The 27,749-nt window shown below is 54.4% G+C and overlaps 1 protein-coding gene across 1 annotated transcript; it reads left to right on the top strand.

Moving 5' to 3' along the window:
• Positions 1 to 968: 968 nt before the first annotated feature.
• On the top strand, positions 969 to 26,770 carry LOC125688880 (cullin-9-like). Its single transcript, XM_048935463.1, has 41 exons — positions 969 to 1,336; positions 2,434 to 3,036; positions 4,504 to 4,658; positions 4,987 to 5,490; positions 8,968 to 9,106; positions 10,746 to 10,936; positions 11,107 to 11,446; positions 11,587 to 11,767; positions 11,906 to 12,113; positions 12,194 to 12,372; positions 12,450 to 12,667; positions 12,747 to 12,981; positions 13,061 to 13,166; positions 13,243 to 13,470; positions 13,546 to 13,636; positions 13,716 to 13,887; positions 14,010 to 14,115; positions 14,238 to 14,333; positions 14,413 to 14,588; positions 14,834 to 14,967; positions 15,036 to 15,194; positions 15,275 to 15,384; positions 15,461 to 15,643; positions 15,830 to 15,978; positions 16,121 to 16,343; positions 16,426 to 16,591; positions 16,679 to 16,824; positions 16,944 to 17,061; positions 17,467 to 17,669; positions 17,751 to 18,010; positions 18,082 to 18,445; positions 18,760 to 18,900; positions 20,191 to 20,355; positions 20,445 to 20,608; positions 21,016 to 21,109; positions 21,655 to 21,729; positions 22,214 to 22,324; positions 23,613 to 23,730; positions 24,083 to 24,216; positions 24,417 to 24,508; positions 25,461 to 26,770. The coding sequence occupies exons 2-41, from the start codon at positions 2,448 to 2,450 to the stop codon at positions 25,663 to 25,665; spliced, it is 7,428 nt and encodes a 2,475-aa protein (XP_048791420.1). The 5' UTR covers positions 969 to 1,336; positions 2,434 to 2,447; the 3' UTR covers positions 25,666 to 26,770.
• Positions 26,771 to 27,749: the final 979 nt, after the last annotated feature.

Below are 27,749 nucleotides of genomic sequence, written 5' to 3'. Positions count from 1 at the left end.
GAGCTGTGGTGCCCCATCCCTGGAGGTGCCCAAGGCCAGGTTGGATGGGCCCTGGGCAGCCTGAGCTGGTGAGTGAGAGGAGTGCCCAAAGGTTGTCTTGAAGGAGAACTGGGGGAATTACAGGCCAAGAAGATTGATGTTGACCACAAGGCGATGGAGCAACTTGCACTGGAAACTATATGGTGGACAAGAAGGTGACTGGGAGCTGTCAGCATGGATTCAAAAAGAGGAAGTAATGACCAACTTGAAACACTTCTGTGGTAAAGTGATTAGCTTGGTAGGTGAGGACAGAGCAGTACATTGACCACCTGGACTTCAGTAAGGCTTTTGACCCTGTCTCCCACGAGATCCTTTTAGAGAAGCTGTTGATATATGGGCTGGATAGGCGGACAGCGAAGCGAACTGAAAGCCCAGAGGGCAGTGATCAATGGCAAAAATCTAATTGGAGGCCAGCAAAGGTGAACCCAGGGGATGAAACTGGTTCTGGTCAGTACCTTCACTAACGGTGTCGTGCCAACACTGGCAGGAGTGGCGTTGCGCTGCCGAACGGGGGAACTCGAGTAGTCTATAGAAATGAAGTTCAACAAGTGCAAACTCCTGCCTCTGGGAAGGGAGCAACGTGCCGGCACACACTGCGGTCTGGCTGAGAAAGACCGGGGGGTCCCGGTGGGATCCAAGCTGACCGGGAGCCAGCACCATGCTCCGGCTGCGAGGAAGGCTAACGCTCCGCCGGCCTTTCCAGGCACAGCATTGGCAGCAGGCGGAGAAAGGGGAGCTCGCCCCTCCCTCGCCGGGCCTCTGCTGCACGGACTCTACGCCGCCACCCCGAGCGCCACCCCGAGCGCCGCTCCCGCACAGGCCCGCCAGGCACAGGCCCGGGCGCGGCTGCAGGCGGAGCCGTCCCCGCCCCGCCCGGCGGCAGCGCGCAGGCGCCTCGCGTGGCCGGACGCGGAAACGGGCGCGGCGGCGGCTGTGGGCCGGCCCCGTGCTGTCGGCCGGACGCGGGGCCGGGCCCGGAGCTGGAGCGGCGGGCGGAGGCGAGCGGGGAGGCCCGGAGGCGGAGCTAGGCCGCGGGGTGAGCCGAGCGGCCTGGAGGCGTCGCGGCTGCTCCGTGGAGGGCAGGGGCGAGCGAGGGAAGCGTGTGCGGCGCGGTGCCGTGAACCTGCGGGCAGGGAGTGCCTGCGTGCGCCGTGCGGGAGAAGAGCCGTTCGGCTCGTGGGGAGGCTGCCGTGCTGCACGCGGGAGGGCAACTCGGCCCTTTGTTACCGGGAGACCGCAAGGACAGCAGCTGGGCGCCGCTGGATTGCTGCGACCTGCCGGGAAAGCACAACTGAAGGTACAGGCGTATATATATTTAATGTATTTATTTTCAAGGATGATGTGTGTGACCGTCAGCTGTACAGGGTGCTGCTTCACCGCTTTCATGCCTGGACATGTCAGTGACCCAAGAGAGCCCATCTCTGCATTCCCAGCACAAGCTGCCTGGGCTCTGTGAGAACCCTCGGTTCTTATCAGGCTGATCCAGCTTCCTCTGCGGTGATGAAGTCGGTCCTTTACTTGGCTAACTGATTGCTGGCACTCGGTCTTAAATAGAGAATTGCTTCATGCTCTTCTTTGCCTGGATGATAGTGAGGCGTTGTGACTTACGTAGCTCAGAGATGTGTAGAACAATCAGGCAGCATGGCTGGTGGATCTGCCTAGCAACTGAATGTTTTAAAGGCAAATTTATACCCGAGAAGAGGAAATAGTGACCAGGGAGGAGTGGCTTTTAGATAATGATGAGCATGAGCTGAGAAACAGCTGGTTATTTTCCTCAAGGACTGGTGACTCCTGTTGGTTCCAATGCCACAGTGGGAGGCAGCGTCTGCCTGAAGCCTTGAGTCTGCATGACCTTGCAATCTGCGCTCAGACACAGAATAACAAGTGCAAAAGCAGAAGTGCAGAAGCAGCGACTTCTGCAGGGTCAGGTTGTGGTCAGGGGTGAAAACAGGGCCCAGCTCTCCAGTTTTGATTTTCTGCCATGGAGTCGTAAAATGGCTTGGGTTGGAGGGGATCTTAAAGATCATCTAGTTCCAATGACCTGTCACGGGCAGGGCTGCCACCCCCTAGATCAGCCATTAGATCGTGTTCTGTCTTACGAGAGGGCCTGAACAAGAATGTTTTCCCTTGGGGATTTTGTGAGGAGAGCTGCTTTCTGCGTGTACCAGTAATTCCGGGGACAGGGCTAGTACAAGAAACAGGCTCATCGTCTTGAAGTGAGATCATGAACTTCTGCAAGATGGGGTCTCCTTCAGAGCTTTATTCTTGTTTCAGAATCTCAAAATTTAAAACTTGCACCTTGGCGGCTTCCACTGGTGAGGAACCGAGGTGCCGGCTCACGGCTTCCCTACACGTAACTCAGAGACGCTAACCTGCTCCCTTCTGTTCCCGCAGCGCCGTCCAGCACCATGGTGAACGAGAGGCGCGAGGGCGGGCTGCTGGTGCAGCTGGGCCCCCAGCTGCAGGCCTACCCGCAGGAGCTGCTGCGGCAGCGGCGCGGCCCCGACGGCGCCCCGGAGTACCTGGTGCGGTGGCGCGTGGTCGGCGCGGAGGAGCGGGCGGCGGGCGGCGGCGGCGGCTCCTCCGCGGGGCTCCGCTCGGAGAGCGTGGCCATGTGGCTGTCGGCGGAGGAGGTCCGCGCCGGCTGCCCGGCGCTGCTGGGCGAGGGGCAGCGGGCGGGGCCGCGGGCGGAGGAGGAGAGGGCGCCCGGCCCGCCGCCCGCGGCGCCGGACGAGGCGTCGCTGCTGGAGATGAAGGCCGACGTCGGGAGCCTGGTGCGGCGAGCCGGCCGGCAGCTGGCCGGCGGCGGGGCCCCCGCGTCCTCCGTCCTCCACACCGTCCGCGTGCTGAGCGCGTACGCCGGCATCGGCGCGCTGGCGGGCGCCTTCGAGGAGACGGGAGCCCTCGAGCTGCTGACTGAGATGCTGTGCCACGAGGAGAAGGCGATCTGCCGCGGCGCCGGCGAGATGCTGAGGGCTCTGGCTTCGCACGACGCAGGTGGGGCTGCCGCTGAGGGTGCCGCTCTTTCGGTAGGGCAGGGGCTCGGGGAGCGGGGCCTTGCGGGGCCGTTGGTTCTCTGCCGTTGTCGGTATGGAGCCTCTCCTCCGGCCCCGCTGAGCGGAGGCTGATCCTGCCCGAGGCTCTTGTCAGAGAGGAGCTGCTGTGGTTCGGAGGTGCCTGATGTGTTGGGTTGCTGTGGACCAGCAGAAGTGGAGTGTCCATCTGGCATGTGGTGTCCCACAAGAGTTGTCTGGCTTGTCCTGTCCTGGTGCTGAGTTCACACTGTGGGAACCCTGGGGGGCAGATTGGGGTTAAAATGTGACCCTTATTGTTTCCTGGACATCTGCTTTGGAGTCAGTAGTTTGGGATTGCTGGTTTGGGGGAATCCAAACAGCCCTTGGGATGCAGAAATGTGTTATTTGGCAAAGCAAAATGTCATCAGTTTAATTCAAAGGATAGACTGCATATCATAGAACCATAGAATCAAAAAGTGGAAAAGGCTACTAAATGATCATCCAGTCCAGTTGCCAACCCATCCCCACCATGCCCGCTGACCATGTCCCTCAGTAACACATCTTCCTGTTTCTTGAACACCTCCAGGGATGGTGACCCCACCACCCTCCTGGACAGCCTATGCCACTGCTCTTTCAGAGAATAAATGTTTCCTAGCAGCCAACCCGAACCTCCCCTGGCACAACATGTGGCCATCCTCCCTTGTCCTATGGCCGTTCCCTGGGGGCTGAGGCCGACCCCGCCTCACACAGCCTCCTTTCAGGTTGCTGCAGAGAACCATAATGTCTCCCTTGAGCCTCCTCCAGACTGAACAGCCCCGGTTCCTCAGTCGCTCCCTGTCACATTTGTGCCCCAGACCCCTCACAGCCCCGCTGCCCTTCTCTGGACACGCTGCAGCCCTCGGTGTCTTTCCTGCAGTGAGGGCCCAGCACTGAGCGCATCACTTGAGGTGCGGCCTCACCAGTGGCAGTGCGGAGGGCCGCTCACCTGCTGCTGACACACACTGAGGTGCCGTTGGCCTTCTTGGCCACCTGGGCACACTGCTGGCTCACGTTCAGCCGGCTGTCAGCTAACGGCCCCGCAGCCTTTACCTCCGCACAGCTTGCCAGCCACTGCCCCAAGGCTGAAGCACTGCGTGGGACTTGTGTGACCAAAGTAGAGCACCTGGCACTTGGTCTTGTTGAAACTCATACAATTGGCCTCTGCAATTTGATCTGGTCTATCCAGATGCAGGTTCCCACGGCCCTCAGGCAGATCAACGCTTTCTCACAACTTACTGTCATACTCAAACTTACTAAGGGTGCGTTCAATCCCCTTGTCCAGATAATAAAAATACTAAACAGGGCACTGAGCAGCAAAACAGTTTCTTGCCTTCCAAAGTCTGTCTGATGCAAGGAGGATGATGTAAGAGTGCTATTTAGTGAGCTTGAATGTTTTCTGTTGTTGTTACAGGGAGTCGGACCTGTATCCTTCTGTCTCTGAGTCAGCAGGATGGCATCGAGCAGCACATGGACTTCGATGGCCGTTACACCTTGCTGGAGCTGTTTGCTGAGATGATGTCCTCTGAAGAGCACTGCGTGTCCTTTGAGGGCATTCATCTTCCCCAGGTAGTGGCAAGGCCTGACAGTTCTGGAATGGGCAGGAATGAGAGTACAGCCTAGAGCTGGCTGATGTCCTGCTTGTTTGGGAAAGAAGGGTGGTTGACAGTAGGCAGCTGAGCAGGACCTGGTATTACAAGGGCTGGCGCAGGGTCTGGGCCTGGCTCGAGGCCGAGGTGCAGTGAGGAAGCAGGAGGAGAGCCTGTCTGTGGGCAGGGTGGGCTGAGGGGAGCTGTGTTGCTGCCCGCTGTTCCGCAGGCATTGCAGAGCTGTGAATGAGCTGGTGAGGGAGTGAGGTGCTTGGCCAGCTGCGGTGTGACAGCCCTGCCTGTTGCAGATCCCCGGGAAGCAGCTGTTCGCCCTGGTGAAGCGCTACCTATGCGTCACTTCTCTCCTGGACAAGCTCAACAGCGGCGAGGAGCAGAGCGAGGAGCGGCAGAAGAGCAGCCGTGTGAAGCAGGAGTTTGAGTTCAGCATGGCTATGGCAAACCTCATCTTGGAGCTGGTGCACGTGATGGGCTGGGACCACAGCCACAAGCCGGAGTCACCATCCCAGCAGGAGACGAAGCCTCGCACCTCCTGCTCCATCTTCCAGCCTAAAACCCCAGCCTGCATTGCTAATCCAGTGCCTGTGCACTCTTCTAACCGTGGTTGCCAGAAAAAGCAAAATTGTGCCTTTCTGACCCCATCAGACTTTGCTGACAGGAGTGACTATGTGGAGTATTTGAAGGCACACCTTGTGTGCGGCATGCGGGTGCGCATGCTGGAGGACTGTGGTGATGTTAGAGCTGGGGATGAGGGCAAGTTTCTTCAGGGCAGTTACAAGATGCACACAGCACAGGTAGGTCGCTAGTGGAAGAAGTCTGGCTGGGATGGCAGAGGGGAAGAGGGGAGTAATGGGTGACTGATGATTTCTTAATGGTATCTTCATATGTTTGAGGCTGGACTATAGGTGTACTGTGATTTGGGCTAAATCTGTCCTGTCAAAGAAGTCACCTTTCAGAGCTGAAAGTGACAGTTCTGAAATAAGCTTTCCTGTTGAGTATGATCTGTCCTGCTAAGAGTTCTCAGCTTCTGTAGAGGTGGCTGTATCCTGGGACAGTTGTTTTCCCTGCTTACATCTAGGGGGTAGTTTGGGAACAGGTTAGCTGCACACAGCAAGAGCTACTTGAACACCTTGTGCCTTTAGAAATGCCCTTTGGGTGAGTGGACTTTAAGAACTTGTTACAAAAAAAGAAAGCTGTGAGCGTTGCACTTTTGCAGTAGAATTGATGAGCTTGTATCAGAGGTCAGGGAAAAGGCCTCAATACTGTAGGAAGAGCAGAGGGCCTATCTGTAGGCATTCAGCTCTAGCCATCCCCAGAACATCCTGCAAATGTTGTGTGGGTAAGACTATGCTGGAACAGCTGGGCCTAGAGTCAGGCCTGGGGCTGGAAGAGCATTTGAGTGGGCACTGGGAGTTGTTTGCTCCAGCTTGGACTTCTTTCTTGAGACTTCTGTCCTGGAGCCTTAAGTTCAGTGAGGGCTGTTGTGTGACAATGGGACGGGGAGCTGATGGGCTTTGTGCACCACTCCAGTCTTTGTGTGGTTATTTCTGCTCATTGTCTACCATTCTGGTGCTTTGGCCAAGTCTTTGAGCCTGCCCAACCCTGCAGCTAGAGTTGCAATCAATTCTTGTAAGAAGTCAAGCTTTAGCTGACTGTCATCCACAGTTAGAGGGCTGTATCTGCTTCTGTCTTCTATTCAGTCCAGCACTGTGTGAATCATAGGATCACAGAATATCCCAAGTTGGAAGGACCCATAAAGATCATCGTGTCTGATTCCTGGCTCCAAATGCATAGTTTGGTTGTGGAGATAGTTTGAAGCCGGTCTAATTGGTCGTGGCTGTACCTCTTCAGCCTCTTCAGCTTAGAGGCTTCCTTACTTCCAGCTGATTTCTGCAGATAGCAGGTGGTCAGCAAAGGGGCCACTCTGCATGTAACTGATACTCAAAAATCAATCAAAAAACCTCACTGATATTTGTAGAAATGCATGACTTCCTAGTGCTTGTTCCAAATCTCTCTTGCTGTAACCAAAGCTTGCTCCTAATCCTTGCAGAGAAAAGGCAGAGAATTTGAAATTACCTTCTGCACATTTAAAGACCATCACTTTTTGTTACACACAAACTCCTTTTTGGCAATTAACTTACTCTGATTACTCCAAGCTCATCAGCTGCCTCTTGGTTTTGGAGCACTTCTTGCAGCTGCAGCTCAACCAGCCAGCTTAAAATGCTCAGAAATGTGCTGGTGGGATGCTGGCAGCCTTATCTGCTGGTGTAGTGGTGGATATTACAAGCATGTGCCTGTACTGGGAGAGCATAACTGCTAGGGCAGTTTGTGCTGTGCCAGTTCAGCTTGCCCATCTTTCTGCTGTTTTCCAGTTCTGTTTTTTCCCCTTCATACTCCCAAGATCCTGGCTTCAGATTTCTTGCCCAGATCCTCTACTTAGTCCCTTTCTTCTCTGGTTTAAAAATTTCCCATCTGGTGCTCTGTGCTTTCCTGAAGTTTACAATAGAAATGGAGCTTTTAATCTATAAAATCAGTTACTTCACTAAAGAAAAGGAATGTGTGTCGACCTGCCGAGCTGAAACTTGACACAGGTTTACATGTTACTTCAAATTTGTTATTTATCTTCAACGCCTTTAGTTATTCTTTCCACTAAAATATGCTTTAAAATTGTATGTACTGCTAAAGTCAGAGCACTGGAGCTGTTCTGATGATTTTTATTTTTTTAAACCATTTCTTCCCTCAAATTGTGTGTTCAAGAAACAATTTCTAGTGCTCAAGAAATGTTGAAATGTCAAGTGTTGTACTGAGGGATGTGATTTAGTGGGAAATATTAGTGGTAGGGGGAGGGTTGGGCTGGATGATCTTGGAGGTCTCCTCCAACGATTCAGTAAGCATTGTCTTAGACAACTAACCTGTCTTTAGGTTCATTGATCACTTGAGAACATCTCTGAATAACAGCAATCCTTCCGGATTCCCAGCTGTGCCTTCTGGCAGATTACTTGGCATCTTGTTTCTCTTTCAGTTGCAGATTTGTGTCCCTTTTCCCCCCTGTTGATTTGCTTTCTCTTTCACATATATTTCAGCAAAACACATCCTTAGTTTTGGGCCATGCAGAGATGATTTTTTCATTGTGGGTCTCCTCTATGCATCTTGTTTTATTTTAAAGGGGATGGTTAACTTTTGCTCCGTAATGCCTTTAACTGCGCCATCCTAAGGAGACACCCAAAGGAAATATCTTTCAGAGAGATCTTTATTCACTTATTTATGTTGAGCTGAGGTGACTTCCAGTGCACTTAGTCCATCTGGCCCATGAGTTCCTCCTTTTGTTTATTTTTCTATCTGATAAAGTGGAATGAACCTCCAGTTGCTTATTTTGAGTTTGTTTGTTTGTTTGTTTTTGCAATTGCTTTATATTCAGTTAAGGCCTTTGTGTTACTGGCAAAACTAGATCTTAAAGGCAACCAGCAGTCAGTGAAGATGTTTTTTGGTGTTTACCTTTTCATGTCCATGATTTCTGCCCCTATAAGTATTGCTGGCCCACCAGTCTCTAGGAAGTTGAACATCTTGCAGTGGTGCAGCCTTTGGGGATGTCCATCTTTACCCTGCTCTGCATGCTCGTACCTATGTGTGTGTCTGCAGCAGAGTTAAGTGAGAAGTTTTTGATTCAAACTCTCTGAGGATTTTTCTTTCCATGGGGAGATATCAGGGATCAGGCATCTCAAAATCATCTTTGTAATGTCATTTCTAAATTGCTGTCTTGGACCTTTGCCATCATTCTCTTACTGAAGGGAAACTTGATCGATATCTCTGTTCCTCTTAGAAACTTCTTGTCTTGTGTCTCGTACTTGCTTTGTATTGCCAGCTTACCTGTCTTGTCAGCCTTCTGTATGCCAAATGCAAACTTATATGTGTTTTTCATTGGGGCCACCCTCTCACGAGTCTCTCATCTCTCCTTTCCTTTGCTTTGGTTTCTGTTGCTTTCTTTCCACATTCTGGATGCAGTGTTGTGTAGTTTTGCCATCGTTTCTTGTCCCTCAGTCCTTTATATGACTCCTTATATGAGCCCTTTGAGATTATGTTTGATGTATTGTCTGTTTGGGTCAGGGATTCTTGAAGGCTAAGTGGTGCTGTGTGTGTTATGGCTTAACTCAGTTTCCTTCCATCTGGGGCTTTCTTGAAGCCTCTCAGCATCTGAACTTTTTGACTTCCCAGCAGCAGAACGAACATGAATGAGTGAGCAAATCTGACTGCCTGATCTGTGTCACCCCTAGGTTTTGTGGCAGTCAACGGGTCAGACCTACTGGATGCATTGGCACATGTTGGAGATCATTGGCTTTGGAGAGGAGCGGGATGATCCTGGTGGTCAGGAGAAAGACTGTAATCTCAGAGAGAGCTTTAATCTAGACAAAGGTAAGGTTTTGCACTGCTTGTGTGTGTGTATCATCTCTTTTTGATTCTGCTATGGCATGTTTTTCAGTGGTGAGCTTTATATGGGTAGGTGTGTTTTTCTTTAGTAGGCTCAATTTAGCAGGCTTTAATAGCTTGATTGTGCAGACTCTTTAAGTAGTCACATGTGGCTGCTTGTAGTATTTTTGAATCCTAGACGTCTGTCATGATACGATAAAGAGTACAAAATTTGATTTAAACTCTCTCAAAAATACGTGTTAGAATTAGCTAAACAAACTGCCAAAATGAGAGTGTGGACTCTCAGAGGTGAGTCTGCCTTAGAGACTCATATCCACTTAAATAAGAGATAGAGAATTTTAAAAGCATTAACACGCCAACTTCATGTTTAACTTTGTGCCACTCAGTTTGGTGAAAGATGAGTGTGAAATGCACTTATTTCTAAAGACATCTGCAGAATCTCCTGGGATTGGGATCCTTTGATGTAGTCCTCACTCTGGGTGAGGATAGAAGGGAGGATCTATACTTCAAGTACCCCCTCTTTGCTCAGCATCTGATGTGACTCTGGCTAGGGTACTTGATGAAGTAACTCTTTCATCAAGCCCTTGATCGTTGGGTCAGGATTTAACTGCTGCAAGAGATGATACACATGAGAGCAGCAGCTAGTGATCCACTTCTAAAACATTCTTAGTGCCAGTAGAAAAAGATGGCTACTTTATTCACTTCTGACTCTTGTAACTAAAGATTAGCTAGCTGCATGTCAGTTTGAACTGGCTGAATTAAAATGAAATTGGTTAAATTTTTTTCTCCATAACTCAAGTTTTGGTAGAAGTATGTGCTCTATTTCCGTGTAAAGCTGTGTGCACTCATCGTATCCCATACAGAAATTGAGGTGAAAAAGTAGGTGCATTCTGCTTTGGGTCTTGACATGTGAATAAATCTGCTTTTGCTGGCTAACTGTTGGCAGTCAGCCATGCATATAGTTGCTTGTAGCTTCTTGGCTTGTTAGACCCTCTTCTATTGAGTCTTGAAGAAGTGAGTGTCTAATAACTTGCTTTGGCAGAGAGCTGCAAGTGGTTGCTTAGCAGTTATTAAGTATTGGTTCAGTTTTTCTAAATGATCCAGTGAAAATCTAGGCTAATAACAAATGTTATCTCCCTCTCTTGATTTTGAATGAGTTAGTGAAAAGGAGCGTGATAGATATGCAGTCTCCCTTTGCTTTTGCCCACAAGTACTTCCCCTGTTTGCCAGCAAGAGGCATTGGCAAAAGAGAAACTCCAGGCAGAATTCTCTTCTTACTTACTGACCATTCAGCAGCTTGGGCTAGCTCTCCTATCTGCAGACTGAGCCATGTCCTGGCAAAGGCCCTGTGGGTGCAGTTTGGCAAAACAGTAAGCCATGTGGTCCATGGGTTTCTGCTCTGCAGCCCCAAGAGGCTTCAGAGAAGACTGCAGTCCCCACCTGCCCCACTCCAAGGCTCTGCTTCCAACTCTGCTCCCTGCCTCTTGCTGCCCTCTTATCACCTCGCTGTCCCTCACTGGGACGGATCAGGGAGGTCCTCACTGTGGGAGTGAGGGCTGTGCAGCAAAGGATGGCTCTGCGGAGGGAAGCTGACGGTGCCTTTCCTCTCTCTGCTGTCCTGCAGCTGCACAGCCGCTTTTCTCCAAGCCCCCGGGGGGGCTGTACTCGCTGCCTTACCTGGGGGAGCGGCCGAGCAGAGCCGCAGCGCCCCTGAGCCGCGCTGAGTGGTGGGAGCTGCTCTTCTTTGTGAAGAAGCTGGAAGCGCAGGAGCAGGAGGAGATCGTCCGACTCATCCAGCGGGAGCGCGCTGAGCAGGTGTGGGCCGCAGCGGCACGGGGAAGCCCGAGGGAGCGGGCGCGCGGTGCTGGGGAAGGGTCTGGGGCTCTGTGTCGGTGCAGCACCTCTGTCTGGTTGGACCCGGGCCGTCCCAGGGGCGCGGGGTCCGTCGTGTGTCCGTGCGGGTTGACGTATCTCCGTCCACGCAGCCGTCGGAGCCGGCCGAGGACGCCCTGCTGCAGCTGCCGGTCCCTGCGGAGCTGGCCCAGAAGGTGCTGCAGGACCTGGAGAAGCGGCTTCGGGGCAGCGCTCAGAGCGAGCTGCGCGGCTGCCGTGTGTACGCCGAGCACCTGGGGAGTGCGGCCGAGCAGCGCGGCGGGGGCGGTGCCACGGCGTGCTCAGAAGGCGATGAGCCCGGAGCTGTGCCGGCCGAGGTGGCGAAGGAAGAGCTTTCCGCAGCCGCGGCCCTCAGGTCGGATTCCCAGCTGTTCCGTGAGCTCCTGGAGAGGGAAGGGCTGCGCTTCTCGCGGGCGGCGGAGCGGAGCGAAGGTGAGAGCCCGACCGAGGGAGGCTGCGGGCGCGGGAGGCGGCCCGGGCGAGGAGGCCGGCGGGTGCCGGGGCTGCGGGCCCATCTCTGGGAGCTGCCGCGGGTGCTGCTGGCGACGTCGCGGCCTCCCTCCCTCCTGCAGCGTGGGGCGGCTGCGAGGGCGGCTGCCTGGCCGAGGTGCGGCGCGTGGCGGATGCGATCCTGCGTGGTGACTGCGAGGCGGAGCTGCGCGCGGCTGGGCTGCGGCACGTGGTGAAGGTGCTGGAGGAGGACCGGGAGCAGGAGCGGCACTGCAGCGAGGCCCAGGGCGGGCCGGGGACCAGGTGCGGGGCTAAGAGGGGCGGCTCTCGCGTCTCTGTGCCCCAGGTGGGCTCGCGTGAGGCGATCCGAGCGTGGTGGGGTGGCGTGGGCAGGAGAAGGCGGCTCTGGGGGTCCCTGCTGAGGTGCCCTTGGCCGCGCAGGGAGAAGCTGGTGAAGGCGGTGGTGGAGCTGCTGGGCGCTGTGGAGGCCGAGTCGTGCGCGGCGGCGCTGGTGCTGCGGCTGGTGGCCCTGCTGATGGAGAGGTGTGAGTGGTGCGTGCCCTTCGCCACAGAGGGAGGTGTGCGGGCGGTGCTGGCCTGCATGCGGCAGCACGTGGCCTCGGCCCTGGTGCAGCAGGCCGGCCTGGCGGTGAGTGCGTGCGGGAGCTCAGGGGTTGGCGGGGCCCGCTTTGGTGCCCGCCGCCTGCTGAGCCGCTGCGGGCCATGCAGGCCCTGAAGGTGCTGGTGGGAGCCGGAGGCGCCGGCGGGAAGCCGTCGATGCTGAGCCACGCCGACGCGCAGATGATGCGGGAGATCTTTGCCAGCATCGGCTCTGCCTGCGGCGAGGGCTCACCCGGCCTGCTGGCTGCCATCCCCGCTGCCATTCGTGCCATGCAGGGCGTGCCAGGGTAGGGACAGGGCTGGGCGAGTCCTGGGGAGCTCCGCAGCTGGGGAGGAAAGCGCCCACATGGCCGCATCCCCGCAGGGGCTCCTCGGGCGTGCAGAACGGGCTGCTGGTGGTGAGGATGCTGGTGGATGGGCACCGAGGCCTGGCGGAACAGCTGGTGGGCTGTGACCTCCCTGTGGTGCTGCAGAGCTGCTGGCGGGCCGGGCGGGACGCCGGCTGCCCCAACGCCATGCTGGCCCTGGGCGTCATCAACCACCTGGCGGAGCACCGGCTGTCCTGCAGCCCCGAGATGCCAGGTACTGCGCGGGCGGCCCTCCGTGCCACAGCCCCGCAGGCGGGGGCTGAGGATCCCGTCGTGTGCTGCCTGTCCCACAGGCACCGAGGCCCTGCTGCTGGAGGCGAGGGAGGCACGGGTGCCTGCAGGCGGCCTGTGGGACGGCGCGCTGCCCGAGGACGTGGTGGTGGCCCTGGAACGGCAGCTCTGCGGCGTGGCCGCCATGCCTGCGGGTGAGGCATCCCAGCAGCTGCAGGAGCGCCGGTGCTTCCGTCCGCTGCTGCGCAGCCTCGAGCTGCCAGGGGTGGAGAAGGCCGTGGGGCTGCGGATCCTCAGGTGGGGCTCGGTCAGAGTGTGGGAGCCCAGGGCAGGGCCGCCTCGTGCCCCAGCCTGAGCGTCGCCGTGTGTCGTGCAGAATCCTGAGCGTGTTCCTGGACGGTTACCGGGAGGACGCGCTGCCCTGGCATGAGTGCGTGGAGCCGTGCCTGTCCTTCCTGAGTGCCCACAGCGGCGACCGTGAGGTGAGAGGGCCCCGGTGCTCCCGAGGGCAGGGAGGGCTGTGCTGCGTGCCGCCGGCTCAGGGCCGTGTCCCCGCAGGTGGTGCAGGAGGCGGTGGGCTTCCTGCACCGCCTGGCTACTGCCAGCAAAGACTGCGCCGTGGGGATGTGCCGAGCGGGCGCCCGTGAGGCTGTGGCCAAAGCCCTGGACAAGCACGGCCCGGCCCTGCCGCTGGCACCGGCCCTGCTAGAGCTGGTGAGAGACTGCGAGAGGCACGCCGCGCTCTACAAGAAGCTGACGGGCAGCATCTTGGCCGGCTGCATCCAGGTGGGCTGGGTATCCAAGCTACCCGGCTTGGGGTGAAGGATGCGGCCCCCGCTGACGGCATGGCCCCATCCCCAGGTGGTGCTGGGGCAGATTGAGGAGCACCGCCGCATCCAGCGGCCCATCAGTGTCCCCTTCTTTGACATCTTTCTGCGCAACCTGTGCCGAGGTGAGCGCGAGTGGGAGCCGGGCCCCGTGCCGGTGTGTGTCCCAGCAACAGCTGGAGGCTGCGTGTGCTCTCCCTGCAGGCTCCAGCGTGGAGGTGAAGGAGGACAAGTGCTGGGAGAAGGTGCAGGTCTCCTCCAACCCGCACCGCGCCAGCAAGCTGACAGACAGGAACCCCAAGACCTACTGGGAGTCGAACGGCAGCACCGGCTCCCACTACATCACCATCCACATGCAGTGCGGGGTGGTGGTCAGGTAGGGCTGTGCGGGGAGGAGATGGCTGTGGGGCTCCACGCGTGCTGTCCCTGAGGCCCCCCGCTCGGGCTGCTGGAGGTGGTTGGGGGCTGCGGGGCAGCTCTGTGTTTGCCTCGCCGCAGGGAGATGAGCATGCTGGTGGCCAGCGAGGACTCGAGCTACATGCCGGCCCGCGTGGTGGTGCTGGGAGGGGACAGCCCCGCTGATGTCCGTACGGAGCTGAACGCAGTGAGTTGCACCAGTGCTGCTGGGCCGTGAGCTGATCCCGGCCGTGGCTGCACAAGGGCTGACCGGGAGTGCGAGGGTGGCTGCTGTCACTGCCCACGCTGAGAGCTGCCGTGTGCCCGCAGGTGACCGTCCTGCCCTCGGCCAGCAGGGTGGTGCTGCTGGAGAACATGACGCGTTTCTGGCCCGTCATCCAGATCCGGGTGAAGCGGTGCCAGCAGGTGGGAGCTGCAGGCAGCCTGGGGCATGGCAGTGGGTGTCAGGGATGCACCGGGAGCTCAGGGTTGTGCTTTTCCGTAGGGCGGCATCGACACGCGTGTGCGTGGCATCGAGGTGCTGGGGCCCAAGCCCACCTTGTGGCCCATCTTCAAGGAGCAGCTGTGCCGGCGCACGTTCCTCTTCTGCAGTGCTCGGGCGCACGCCTGGTGCCAGGAGATCCACCAGGATCGGGGACAGCTGCTGCAGCTCTTTGGCAAGTGAGTGGTGCGTGGGCTGTGCTGTCTGTCCCTGGGGTCCCGAGGCAGCATGGGTGGTGCAGGCAGCCCGAGGGGGCACAGTGGGGCTGAGTCCTGCCCTGGGAGGAGTGGGGCTGCAGCAGTCTCCCGCCTGCTGAGGGGTGGGGCTGGGAGCGATCCCCGTCGCCCCCTGGCCTGGCGAGGCGGTTCCATGTGCGGTCGGTGGGCGTTTGGTGCCGTCCCGTGCTGACCCCTGTCTGTTTCAGGCTGAACCGGGCATTACAGCACGAGCAAGACTTCGCCGACCGCTTCCTTCCCGATAACGAGGCGGCCCGAGCCCTGGGCAGGGCGTGCTGGGAGGCCCTGGTGACCCCCGTGGTGCAGAGCATCACCAGCCCAGGTACCGCCGTCCTCCCGGGCCCTCCCCACAGTGCCCGAGGCTCCTCCTGAGTCTCTGCGTCCCGGCAGACCCGAGCGGCATCAGCCCCCTGGCCTGGCTGCTGGGCGAGTACCTGGGGAGCGCAGAGCAGTCCCGCGGTGGCGCCTTCGGTTCCTGTGTGCGGCGCCTGACCCAGCTCCTGGTGCACGTGGACCCGGGCGCGGAGCTGGCGGAGGCAGGAGCGGCCGGTGAGCGCAGGGTCGCCTTCGTGCGGGGCCGGGCAAGGGGTGGCTGCGTGCGGGGCTGAGCCTCGGCCGTGTCTTGGCAGGCGGGAAGGAGGGCAGGAACAAGGAGGCGCCAGCCCGGGTGGCGGTGGCAGAGAAGTCTGGCGGCCTGCGGGACGCGGTGCGGTGCTGGCGTGGCGTGGTGCAGCAGCAGGTAGGGTGCGGGGCGGTGGGTGCCGGCTGGGCCCGTGTCGGTCCCGCTGCAGCTCACCCCTCGGCCGTGCCCGCAGGTGCAGCGGTTCCTGGAGATGTCGGGGCAGGCACCGGACGTCGTGGAGCGGTACTGCGCGCTGTACTGGCGCCTGCGCGGTGCCACGGAGGAGCTCTTTGGGCAGCGGGCCGCCTTCGTGGCAGCCCTGGGCCAGGGCTTCGCCAGGGCTCTGCAGCAGCTCTCCTTCCTGACCGCCCTGCACGTGAGTCCAGGGCCCAGCGTGGTCCTTGCTGGCACCTGTGTGCAGCTGTGGGCATGCAGCCTGGGTGTGCTCGCTGCCTGGGCCGGGTCACTGTGTCCCCTTCCGAGTGCCCCGGGGCTCCCTGTGGTCCCTGGGTCCCCGCTGCAGCTGCCCTGTGCCCACGTGTCCATTCCTGTTCCTGCACAGGTGAGCGAGCGGTTCGCCCGCTACCTGGACAGGAAGGTGCAGGAGCTGCATGGGGCCACGGGCAGCACGGGGCAGCTGCAGCAGATCCTGGAGCCCTTCGTTATCTTCGGCGGCCTGGAGTTTGCCCACACCTTCGAGCACTTCTACCGGTGAGTGCACTGCCCCTGCTGTGCCCTGGGGAGGGGAGGGCAGTGGGGCCCCAGGGCACCGTGGCCTTGCAGGGGCCTGTCCCGGCTGTGGTGGGGCCAGCAGCCGCGTGGCTGAGGCAGCCTTTACCCATGGCTGTGGCAGGCTGTACCTGGGGGACCGGCTGCTGGTGCAGGGGCCCTCCTGGCTGGAAGGGGCCATGGTGGAGCAGATGGGGCCGTGCTTCCCCCGCCGCTTCCCCCAGGAGATGCTGAGTGACCTGGTGGAGTCGGAGGAGCTGCAGCGGCTCTTCCGCCTCTTCCGGCTGCAGGAGCGAGACCGGCAGCTGCTGGAGTGCAGTCTGGGTGCTGAGAGCCCCGATGCTGAGGTGAGGGGCAGAGGGCTGGGGCCGGGGGCTGCCCCGTTCTGGCGGGGTCCTGGGCCCGTCCTGAGCCGCCCTCCGTCCCCAGGCTCCAGGGGAGGCCCCCATGGCAGATACGCCGGAGGTGGAGGTGCTGGTGCTGTCCCCGCGCTGCTGGCCTGTGTCCCCGCCGTGCTACATGGAGGAGCCCCGGAGGTTCTTCCCGACGGCGCTGAGCTCCCCGCTGGATGAGTTCACGGCCTTCTGGCAGCACAGTGAGTGCAGTGGATGTGGGGTTGGGGCTCCCAGCCAGCGGTGCGGGGGCACCGGGAGCGCCTGCGAGGCTGACGCTGCCCTGGCAGGCCAGAGCCGGCTGGGCTGGGGGTGCGCAAGGCCCCGGTGGCTGCAGTGGACGTGGCTGGGCCACGCTGAGCTGCACTTTGGAGACTGCGTCCTCCACGTGTCCACGCTGCAGATGTACATCCTGCTGCACTTCAACAGCACTGAGGTAGGAGCCGGGGCCGTGGGGCCAGAGGGACGTGGCTGGTGCTGCCTTCTGGGAGGGCTTCCAGCAGTGTTTGTGGCAGGGATGTTCCTGCCTGGCCATCGCTCTCCGTTCCTCTGCAGGAGGTGGCGGTGGAGGCTCTGCTGCAGGCGACGGGGCTCCCTGCCGAGCTGGTGCACCAGGCCCTGGCCCCGCTGACCCACGGTGATGGCATCCTGGTGCAGAGCTGCACGCAGGGGGGTGAGTGTGGGGCTGGGTATCCCTGGGGCAGTGCTGGCCTGGCTCCTTGTGGTGCTAGGTGGGGAAGTGGGAGTTTGAGATGTAAGTAATTGGGCTGGGTGCATCTGGCTGCTGACACCTGAATCTGGGTGTGAGGTTAGGGCAGGAAGCTGGAGCCGGCTGTGGGGTTTGGAAATGGCATGTGGGGGCCCAATCTCTGTGATTGGCTGGGTGTGAGGTCTTTGCATGGTGTTGAGTATTGTGTGAACGTGATGGGCTTGAGGCTGTGTGGGGGGGACTGGGATCAGGGTGGGAGCTACAGAGGCAGCAGCGGGAGGCCCCAGGTTGGCTCCAGCAGCCACACAGGCCTCCTGGGGCTCCTTCAGGGACCAGCTCGGGGCCTGGCTGACCGTGGGCCGGGTGCAGCTCCAGGTGCCCTGCGGCTGAACCGGGCGGCCCTGGCCCATGCCTCTGGCCGCCAGCTGAGGCTGCTGCCCCGGCAGAGGTACCTGCGGGCAGAGAGGGCTGAGAGCAGTGCCTTGGAGAGGAAAAGGAATGTCCTCTGCTGCCTCATCACCCGCATCCTCAAGGCGGAAAAGCAGCTGCACATCGATAACCTGGTGTTTAAGGTACAGAGGCTGAAGGTGTGGGGGGCAGAGAGGGGCTGCCGGGTGATGAGTGAAGAGTGATGCGTTCTTGTGCTGCTGCAGGTGATCGATGCCTGTGAGAAGGGTGAGCTGGGGCCAGGCCTGCAGTTCCTGAGCTTCTGCTGTCACAGTGTGGACGTGCTGTCCTGTGTCCTGCACCTGCTGAACCAGGGCTACCTCCGGCGCCAGGACGAGAGGCCTCACGTCCTGGAGTACGTCTCTGCTGAACGCACATCACCTCTTGGAGGCCAGGCACAGATGGTTTTCCACAGAAGACTGCCGGACTCTTGTTTGGATGAGAACAACACAGACTGTCTGAATTGGTAGGGATGCATGTCACCTGGGGGTTGTTCATCTCCACGTTGTACAAATGTGACACATTGTTCCATTTTAGGTTGAATCCCAGCATAGAAAGATCAGAAGAGTTTTTGCTGGCAATGCTGCAAGTGCCAATGGGGCACACACTTAGTCTGGAGGAAGCAAAGCTGCTCATGAACCAGACGGTACAACAGGTCCAGGATACCCTGAGCATCTCAGAGGATGTTGCTCAACACCTCCTAATGCACTGCAGGTGGAATGTGGATTTTCTGATCCAATGTTATGTAGAGGACCGTGAATCTCTGCTCATCTCCTCGGGGCTTCAGGTGGAAAATGCCCAGCATCCTCCAAGCCCAGGAACCCACTGCCCAGTCTGTGTGAACCAGCTGTGTCCCACTGAGAAGCCACCCACCCTCTGCTGCATGCATTACTGCTGCAAGGTGAATATCAGAGTGTTTAGCTCCTGTAATTTGGCAGGGATTGCTGCTGTCTAGTTGAAGTTCTTCTTTCTCTGAAAGTATCGAGTGATTTTCACAGAGCTCATACTTGTTAGCTTCCTTATTTGTTGTGATCCTTCAGCTTAGAATTAATCTGTTCCCATTCTTGTGCTTTTGCGTATTTAATGATGGTTCCATGTAATGATGGTTCCATGTGCCCTCTGCTGGGTGGAGGGGCTCCTGGGCTGGTATTTCTCCTTCACATGACCCAAGTGTGTAGCTCCTGTCTAGCTCTGATCTCTCCTGTATTTTCACAGCCTTGCTGGAATGAGTATCTCACAACTCGCATTGAACAGAACATGGTCCTCAGTTGCACCTGTCCCATCTCTGAGTGCTGTGCACAGCCAACCACAGCATTCATCTGTTCCATTGTTTCCTCCAAGGAGGTTATAGCCAAGGTGAGGTGTACGAGAGGTGGTTACTGGGTATCCAAGCTATGTTCCATTTTGGTCACTGCAAAGCAGATAATCTTGCTGCTACTTTTCTCCATCATGTATTTAAGACTGGTTTATGCAGTCATCAGAAGCAGCGGGAGCTGCTTGTTCTGATGCGGGTGTTACTTTTTTTCCCTTCTTTCAGTTTTTAGTTACTGCTTAGAGCTGAATCCCTTCCCCACCTAGTGGCAGAGTTGTGGCTGTTGCATGACTGCCTTTAGTATCCTGTGTGAACAGTTAGATGGAGAAATGAACAGTAGTCACAAAGACTGCTCTCATCATATCACTTCAGCTCTGCAAACTGGCAACCAAAAAGGGCAAGGGCATATAAAACCATTTTATTCAGTGTATCCTTTATATCTTTTGTTTAAGAAGTATTTGGCAGTTTACTGCATGCATCTGGGCACGGAATTCTTACTGGTTTTTCAAATCTCATGGTCCCGCTTGTCTCAGAGCAGGATTTTGTATCCTATAGCTATGGTTATTTTACTGTTTTTACTGCCAGTGTTAAGAAGTTGCTCAGATGCTCTCACTGAAATGTCGCCTGTCTCCTTTTCTGCTTAGCAGTGTGATGGCTGGAGCTTTAGTGCCTTAACACAGAGCCACATAGAATAATTTAGGTTGCAATAATATCATCCAACTCTGTGTTCAAAATAGCCAGCTTCCTGAGTGAAGATCTAACAGTTTTAACACTGGTGTTAAAACATATTTCTCCAGGTTCAGCCCTTTGCATCTTCCATTTAGGTAGCTCTAGGCAGTGATAAGAGGCCTCTGTGTGCTGCCTTCTCTCCAGGCTGAGCAAACCCAGCTCTCTCAGTGTCCTCTCATACATCTCATACTCTAGTCTCTGACTGTTTTGGTGGCCTGTGGACTGCACCTCTATTCTGTTAATGTCTGTTTTGTACTCGGAAGCCCAAACAGTTGCTAGTTGTCTACTTGTGACAGCAGTACCAATAGCTGTGAGAAATCTCCTCTCTTGCCTGCTCCCTGCACTCTTGCTGATACAAGAGTTTTTATCCCCAGAGGTGCCTTCCAGTTCTTAGCTGTTCTACATTTCTATGAAATAATCTCCTGATATGAGATGAGGCGTGGGGTAAAGACACAAAAGGTACAAAATACCAAACTAGTTCAGTGCTTTTCTGTTGCAAGCAGTTGTTGATGTGGGTGTAGAGCCCAGAGGTTCCAGACCCCAGGTGCAAAGCCTAGCTATCCAGATTCTCTGCCTTATGTCTCTTCTCTGGCTTCTCCTTACAGTATGAAAAAGCCCTTCTCAGGTGCTATGTGGAATGTTGTTCCAACCTGACATGGTGCACCAACCCTCAGGGCTGTGATCAGATCCTTCTTAAGGACGGACTTGGTTATGAAGCAGCCTGTTCCAAGTGCTCCTGGATATCTTGTTTCAGCTGCAACTTCCCAGAGGTGAGGCTGAACTGAATTGCAGGCTTTGCTGCCTTGGGTTTGGCGCTTACCTTTCTGTTTTCGTGTGGTTGACTGTCTCTCCCTTTCAGGCCCATTATCCTGCTAGCTGCAGCCACATGTCTCAGTGGGTGGATGACGATGGCTACTATGAGGGAATGACAAGTGAAGCCCAAAGCAAGCATCTGGCTAAACTCATTTCAAAGCACTGTCCAAACTGCCAAGCTCAGATAGAGAAAAACGAGGGGTGTCTGCAGTGAGTATCCATTCTTGTTTGGTACTTAGTACAGGAAGGTGCAAAGACACAGTTAGCTCCACTGTGCTGTGTTACTGAAGGAAGAGATGAGGTTTCATGTAGATCTCACTCTCAATTGCAGAGTGCTTAGTTTTCCCTTCTCAATAAGGTGGTACTCTGAGATTGTGCTGCCTCTTCTCCTTGTTTGCTACTGGAGACACAATAGTTGGGTTTTTTTCTTTTTTAAAAAGCATCATTTACTTCCAGCAAAACTTCAAAAAATACCTGCATGGAAATGCATAGTAATGAGAGAATGGGTGACTGGGCTGCATGCTTCAGCCCTGTGGCGTAGGGGAGCACTGGGAGTAACTGTTTTCAAGCAGCTTTTAGGACTGAATGATTCCCATTGTTCTTGTCCATCCATGCAGTATGACGTGTGCCAAGTGTAATCATGGCTTCTGCTGGCGTTGCCTCAAGCCCTGGAGGCCAACTCATAAAGATTATTACAACTGCTCTGTTATGGTAAGTAGTTTACTCTGTCCCAGTGGTTTGTGGCTGTGTCCAGATACATCTGGCCTCTCAGGCAGAGGCTGAAGATAGAAAGGGAGGTGGGAGGCAAATGGATGAGACCAGGCTCTTCTCGGTGGTGTGTAGTGATAGGACAAGGAGCAGCGGCCTAATACTTGACATAGGAAGTTCTGTACTAAATGTGGTAGAACTTCTATGTGGTAAGGGTGAAGGAGCACTGGAGCAGGCTGCCCAGAGAGGTGGTAGACTCTCCATCTGTGGAGATATTCAAGACCCATCTGGATGCCTACCTGTGTGACCTGTTGGAGGGAGCTGCTTTAGCAGGGAGTTGGCCTCCAGGATCTCTTGAGTTCCCTTCCAGCTCCTGCGATTCTGTGATTTTGTGATCTCTACTTCTGCCCTTTTCCTGGGGGCTCAACATCAAGCACTTGCCACTGATACTGACAATGTTGTCAAAGCCTGTATCTGTGGTAGCCATTTCCAGGCAATACTGGCACCTGTGGGAGGTTGTTACAGGTTACTTCTACCTGTCTTTTCAGGTGAGTAAAGCAGCTTGGCAGGAGAAGCGTTTTCAGGATTACAATGAGAGATGCACCTTTCACCATCGTGCGAGGGTAAGGCCTCCTTTTTTTATTTGCAGAAGCTTTGTTGCCCCAGCCCTGGTGTCAGTTTCAGTTGTGTCTCAATGCATTTCACCTGAAGCTTAGAAACAGGCTTCAGGTCCTGGTGAGGATGGCTGGTTCTGGCACCCTTGGTCTGCCATAAGAGACAGTTCTTGGTCTGCTTTCTTCTGTCAAGTCTGTGGAAATGCAACACTTAACTTGTGGTGTTTCACCTGCTCAGACTGATGCAGTAGTTGAAAGCAGTGGCAAAGAGGGCTGAAGGCTGAACTCTGCCTAGAGCTGAGTTGCTGTGAAAGATTAAAGCTGTAGCTCAGTAGAGATGCTGTAGTTGGATGCAGATGGGTTGCTCTCCTGCTGCTTGTATTTTCTGTTTTGGTGCTTTAGAGTGTGCAGCAATTATCCGTGTGAGAGGTGTTGTATTTTTTGATCTTGTGGAGCTTGAAACTGACTTTTTTCTCTCCTGTGGTTATTGCAGGAATTTGCTGTGAGTCTGAGGAGCAGGGTTTCTTCTATGAGTGAGATACCGAAAATTAGGACTTTGACCTTTGTTCTCCATGCCTGCAAAGTGCTGGAACAGGCACGGAAGGTAAGACTGGATAACAAGATTTAGGCTTTATTTTTTTTTAAAGTGTGTTATGCTTTTCTTAAAGTAACAAGATGCCATTAGGATGACCTTGCTGTAATCTAACAAGGGGAGGCAGAAATACCTCAAGGGGAGCAGTAGCATCAGAAAAGAAGAAAGGCCTTTCTCAGAAAGGCTCACCTTTCTGAGCTGGGCTCCCTCTGCAGTGCTTCTCATGGCTGGATCATAAGAAACAGCTGAAGTTTACACCTTGGAATCAGCACAGGTGTTAGTCTAGAGTTAGTCTTATTGGTCCACTCTGGTTTGAAATGCCCTAGTGGTGGGCACTTACCTTTGGAGAACTCTCTGGATACTGATACATTTAGGAAGTCTCTCTTGATGGTCACGATTTTTCTTTCTTCACTGCATGATGAGCTGTAGGTGTTTTAGGTGCACTCACTTATCAAGGCATGCCCTGCTGGCTGTATTATGAAGGATTTGTAGTGCAGCCCCTGGATCTGTGCAGCAAATCTGTAGCAGGATAGACCTGCAATGTTTTCTTTCCCCTGAAACCTGGGGAGAATGTGGGAATTGCCTTTACCATGCATACCTTCTTTGTATGGACAGATCTGATTTTGAGAAACACTTGGAACAAGAGAATCTGCCCTGTTTTGTCTTCTCAGTATGGCAATCCCTGTGTTTGCTAGGGTACACATCATTGTTTCCTGCTGCTGCTGGCTTTTCTGACCTTCTTTCTTTAAATAGAAACAGTGGTCTTGTTCTTGCTGGGTACCTGGATGGCTTTTAGCAGTCGATCACCCTTAACAGAAGCTTGTCAGTTCTTGAGATTGTTTCATCCTGGGCTCTTGGAGCTGAGTAGCGCTGTATTTGCTTTCCCTTGGCTTCAGTTCTGCATGTTCAGTGCCATGTGAGTTCAACCCAGGTGCCCAGCAGTGGGTAGGTTCTGTGCACTGATTGTTTTGATGTGTTCCCTGTTGGTCATCACACTTGTTAGGCATTTGCAGTCTGTGTTCTTGTGATGTTTTGTGAGTTGGTAACAATTTGGTATTTCTGACTTAAATTCAAAATAATGACACTTTCATTTTCAGTTTAAATTTTATGAGCAGGTCTTGGTGGCCTGGCTCTGCTGTCACTTGGCGTCATGGTTTACTGGGCTGTTACCACAGACAGAAATGTGCCAGACTTCTCTCAGCCATTGATACAGAGGACTGGAAGAATTTGGTGCTGTTCTCCTTCTTTCCTTCCCCACGCTGAAGCAGGATGCTTAACAGCATGGTCTGTACTGCTCCAGGTGCTGGCCTACTCCTGTGTGTACAGCTATTATAACCAGGACACGGAAAGCGTCGATATTGTGGAACAGCAGACTGAGAGCCTGGAGCTTCACACAAATGCTCTGCAGATCCTTCTAGGTAAGTCCCACAGTCTCTCCAAGGTACTGACTAGCAGTTGCAGATATGTGATTCAAAGGGTGATAGCTCTGTAGTGCATAGCTGTAGGGCAATAGCATACACACCAGCACCTGGCAGGTATCTGGTCACATTTCCCAGCATGTTTCTGACTTCTCAGTGTCATTTGGGGGAAGTAATTTGTCTGCTAGCACAGTTTGATGCAGTAATAAGCAATATGCTTCCTTCCGAAGGAGGAATGTATTTGCACAAGGAATCTAAGTAGCTGTGACTGGCTTGATAATGAGCTCAGAGACTTGTTTTCTGCTTTAGAACATGGGGAGCAGTGTGATTTTTTTTTGATCTCAAATTGTAGAGGAGACCCTGCTGCGGTTCCAGGACCTGGCTTCTTCTCTTCGGCTTCTGAAAGCAGAGCATTTCAGTACTGGTTTGGAGTTGGTGCATCGGATCAAGGAGCGTCTCTTTGCAATTCTCTGGCACTCCACACAGGTGAAGTGTCTGGGATCAACAGGTGGCTTGTCCTGCTCTGATCTAGTTTGATTTTGGCCAGCCTAGAGAAGGGCTTGATTAGCTGAGGGTACAGACTGTGAGGTGCTGTATGTGTGGGTGTTGGGAAGGGCTTTGCAGTACAAAGTAGACCTCACATTACATATTGTCTCTCTCTTCTGTCTGTTTTTCCATGCTGGCAGGATTTCCGTATTGGGCTTGAGGCTTTGGCAGATGCTGCTCAGACTAAGGTGAAACTCTCAAATGTGCCTTCTTCGTCCCCTGCCTCTTTAGGGTGAGTTTTCTTCACAGGGTAACAAGGAAAGGTGGTGAGTGCAGAAGCACACACAAGTAGTTTTCTCCTGTGCTCACTGAAATGCAAAATAATTAATAAAATATATTGATTTCTTGTGTCCTGAATTGTGGTTTGAAATGAGAAGGTAAGTAACAGTTGTGTAGTGGAGGTTTCACTGGGTTCTCTTAGGCTATAGTCAAGAGAGCTCCATTGTTGGCAGACCCAGTTATGGATGTTGCTCTACCTGGACTCTCCTGGGCTCTTCCATAGAGTCACCTGCTCTTTCTTCAAAGGTGTGTTAGAGATCTGAGAGGTAACTGAATGAGAACAACAAGAAGAACACACTTGGAGAGAAATAGAAGGGCCTAGCACTTGCTTTAGAAAGGGACTGGAAAAGACACAGCTGTAAAGGAGTGTGTTGAGAGGTGAAATTAATGGTTTCTTGTGACCCTCATCCGGAGTACTGAGCTGGAACTTGTTAAATGTGATTGAAAGGTGAGGAGTTTAAAGCAAAGTCCCCTTCTGTATGATACACTGCTTAAACCAAAGGGCACAACTGGTAGATGCAGTCCCACTGTGACCAAACCCTTGGACAGCTGCTGTGTTTCTGGGAGCTAAATGGGGTATGCTGAGGATTGCAAGAAGAAATGACAGATAGGCCAGGAGAGACTCAGTTTTAGGCAGGGTTTCTTATTTCTTCCAAGGAGGCTGAGACTCCAGAGCTGCTGACTGCAGTATGTTGGCCTGTCCAGAGGTGGCTTACTGGCACATCCCTGTGCTGCATGTGTGGATAAAGCCATTTCATCACCACTTTATAGGTGTATCTGCATAGCTGCTGAATTCCTAAGACATAGGAATCTTTGGCAGAGGTTGCAGAGGTGATGGAGGTGGGAAGGACAAGGGTAGTGGGGCTGGGTCACAGTTGCTGCTCTGATATTCTTCTCTTCGCCAGGCCCAAAAGTGCCATCTTAGGCGAGTCCCCCAACACAGATGAAGATGGCAGTGAGGTTGAAGATGAGGAGTATGAACCACACTGGCAGGAAGACTATGATGATGATGATGACGACGACCTAGATGAAGACAACTTTCTGTTTTACGATGAGTCAGATAACCTTGATTGTGACTCCTACTTTGATGATGATGATGCCTATGACTAGAGGCGGACTGTTGTCATCCAACCTTCCAGCCTGGGTCTCTGCCTCCAGGCTGCAGTGACAGGTTTATCTTTGTGTCTTTCCTCAAAGACAGCGAGGAGCTCCCAGGCAGAATTAAGAGACATATTTGTTGGGAGCTGCTTCCTCCTTAACTCCCCTGTAATGTGCACAACTGTTGCTCTGGACAGATGGGCTGTGTTACTGTGGTCACACTTCCCAGAAAAACATCTCTTGTTTCTATTTCCACCCTATTTACACTCATGTAGTTGAGTTAGAAAGCCACAGCTTGGTTCCAAATTGAGGACTGTGTGGCACCTGTTAAAGAGTTCAGTCCTTTGCAGTGATCTCCTCAAGTGCTGTGGCAGATGTCCTTGCATGACACTGTATAATCTAGCCAGTGTATAGAAATATTGTGAAGCAATGTGTTAACACTCAAGCCAAAGCCTGGAGCTGATGGGGTTCCCTCCAGAGCCACAGACATGGCTCAGTGCATTCCTCCATCTGAGGGGAACACTGTTTTACTGTTTGTTCTTGGAGCTGTCTTCTCTATGAGGCACGATGGGCTGTTACAATATAGGCACACGTTTGCAGGGCTGCATTTAGGTGTATAAATGCATGCATGTACATACATCTATAAAAAATATATACATGCACAGGGGTTGTTTGGAATGTACGTTATCTTTTCAAAAAAAAACCAACAAACAACAACCCTGAAGAACAAGGGTTGAAAAAATGTCTTTATAAAAGTTTTTCTTTCCTAACGCCAGCCTCCTTGTGGTCAATAGGGGACATGACATGGGTGCAGGGGGAGAGAGGAAAAGATCTAGATGAGCTCAGTCCAGGAGTTGTGAAATTGATGAGGGTTTGGGATCCTTGCCCATTCAGACAGAAGGAGGGCAAAGAGGACAGAGTGCCGGGGGGGAGGGAAACAAGAAGTTCTCCTTGAAGTGTATTGCTGATAGAAAGAAGAACCTTCAATATAAACCCTCATCTGAAGCCAAAGCTCTAAACCACGACCCAAAGCCGGACAGCGTCCTCCAAGCACGCAGATGAAGGCAATCCCTTCAATCTCACAGCAGCCCCAGAGCCCTGCTAGAGCTAGGGTTGTGCAGACAGGCAGGTGGAACAGAGATTCACTCTCTCCTTGCTCATTAGCCAGCTTGCTCTTTGTCCTCTAGTTTTGTCTCCTGTAAAGCCTCTGCCTGTCCTCCTGGTGTCTCCCCAGCACACATCTCCAGGCCAGAGCTGGCTGCCAGCCTCCATCATGTTCTGAGCCACGCTCTGGCACTTGGAGCAGAGCCATGCTTTAGCAGGCTGCGAAGGAAGAATCCCCTGGGGCCTGAGGTCCTTATTGCTGTCCCTCACCGGAACACCTTCCCTACATGGCATACCTTACCCTTTATTTTTTCTCACTCACGGAAGCTGGAAAGAACTACAAATAGTTACAGAATGGGTGGTGCAGAGGCAATCTCTTTTCTCTAAGCCTAATAATCCTCACTTTTCTGACTTCATATGCTACCTGACGGTGCCGTCGCTATGAAGTTCCAGATGGCCATCCTGGTTATGGCTGGGCTAATTTTCTTTCTAATGGTGCTGTGCTTTGGTTTTAGGATAAGAATAATGTTGATAACACACGGACATTTCAATAGTTGCTGAGCAGTGCTGTACAGAGCCAAGGTTTTCTCAGCTTTTCACAGTGCTCTGCAACAAGAGGCTGGGGGGCACAGAGAGCTGGGAGGTGACAGCACCAGGACGTGGCAGGCTGGCCCCAGGGATGTCCCCTACCATGTCATGCTGAGTGGTAACGCTGGGGGCTACTGGGCTTCAGCTGGTTGATGGTGAGCAGTTGTGTTGTGCATCACTAATTCTGCATATTCTTTGCTTGTTCTCCCCTCCCCCCTCCCCCCCTCCCCCCTCCCCTGTCCTACTCCACTACAGCGCAAGCCAGATTCTCTGGAATCAGCTTGGTAGTATCTGTTGTCCTAATACCTACCGTGTATTGAGAGAGACTGAAGTGGCACAAATAATGCAGAAAATAGACCTACAAGTTATGTCCCTGAGTGCAGCAAAGGAGAGAATTAAAGTAA

Source organism: Lagopus muta, chromosome 2 (genome assembly GCF_023343835.1).
Source record: "Lagopus muta isolate bLagMut1 chromosome 2, bLagMut1 primary, whole genome shotgun sequence".
NCBI classification, from domain to species: Eukaryota; Metazoa; Chordata; class Aves; order Galliformes; family Phasianidae; genus Lagopus; species Lagopus muta.
This window is presented reverse-complemented; position numbering and strand designations above follow the sequence as displayed.

Bases quoted from the DNA above. Each gene is read 5' to 3' on its own strand.
- LOC125688880 (XM_048935463.1), top strand. From the start codon at position 2,448: ATGGTGAACGAGAGGCGCGAGGGCGGGCTGCTGGTGCAGCTGGGCCCC. The intron at 14,116-14,237 runs GTGAGTTGCACC...GTGTGCCCGCAG, and splicing joins TCCGTACGGAGCTGAACGCA to GTGACCGTCCTGCCCTCGGC. The intron at 18,446-18,759 runs GTGAATATCAGA...GTATTTTCACAG, and splicing joins GCATGCATTACTGCTGCAAG to CCTTGCTGGAATGAGTATCT.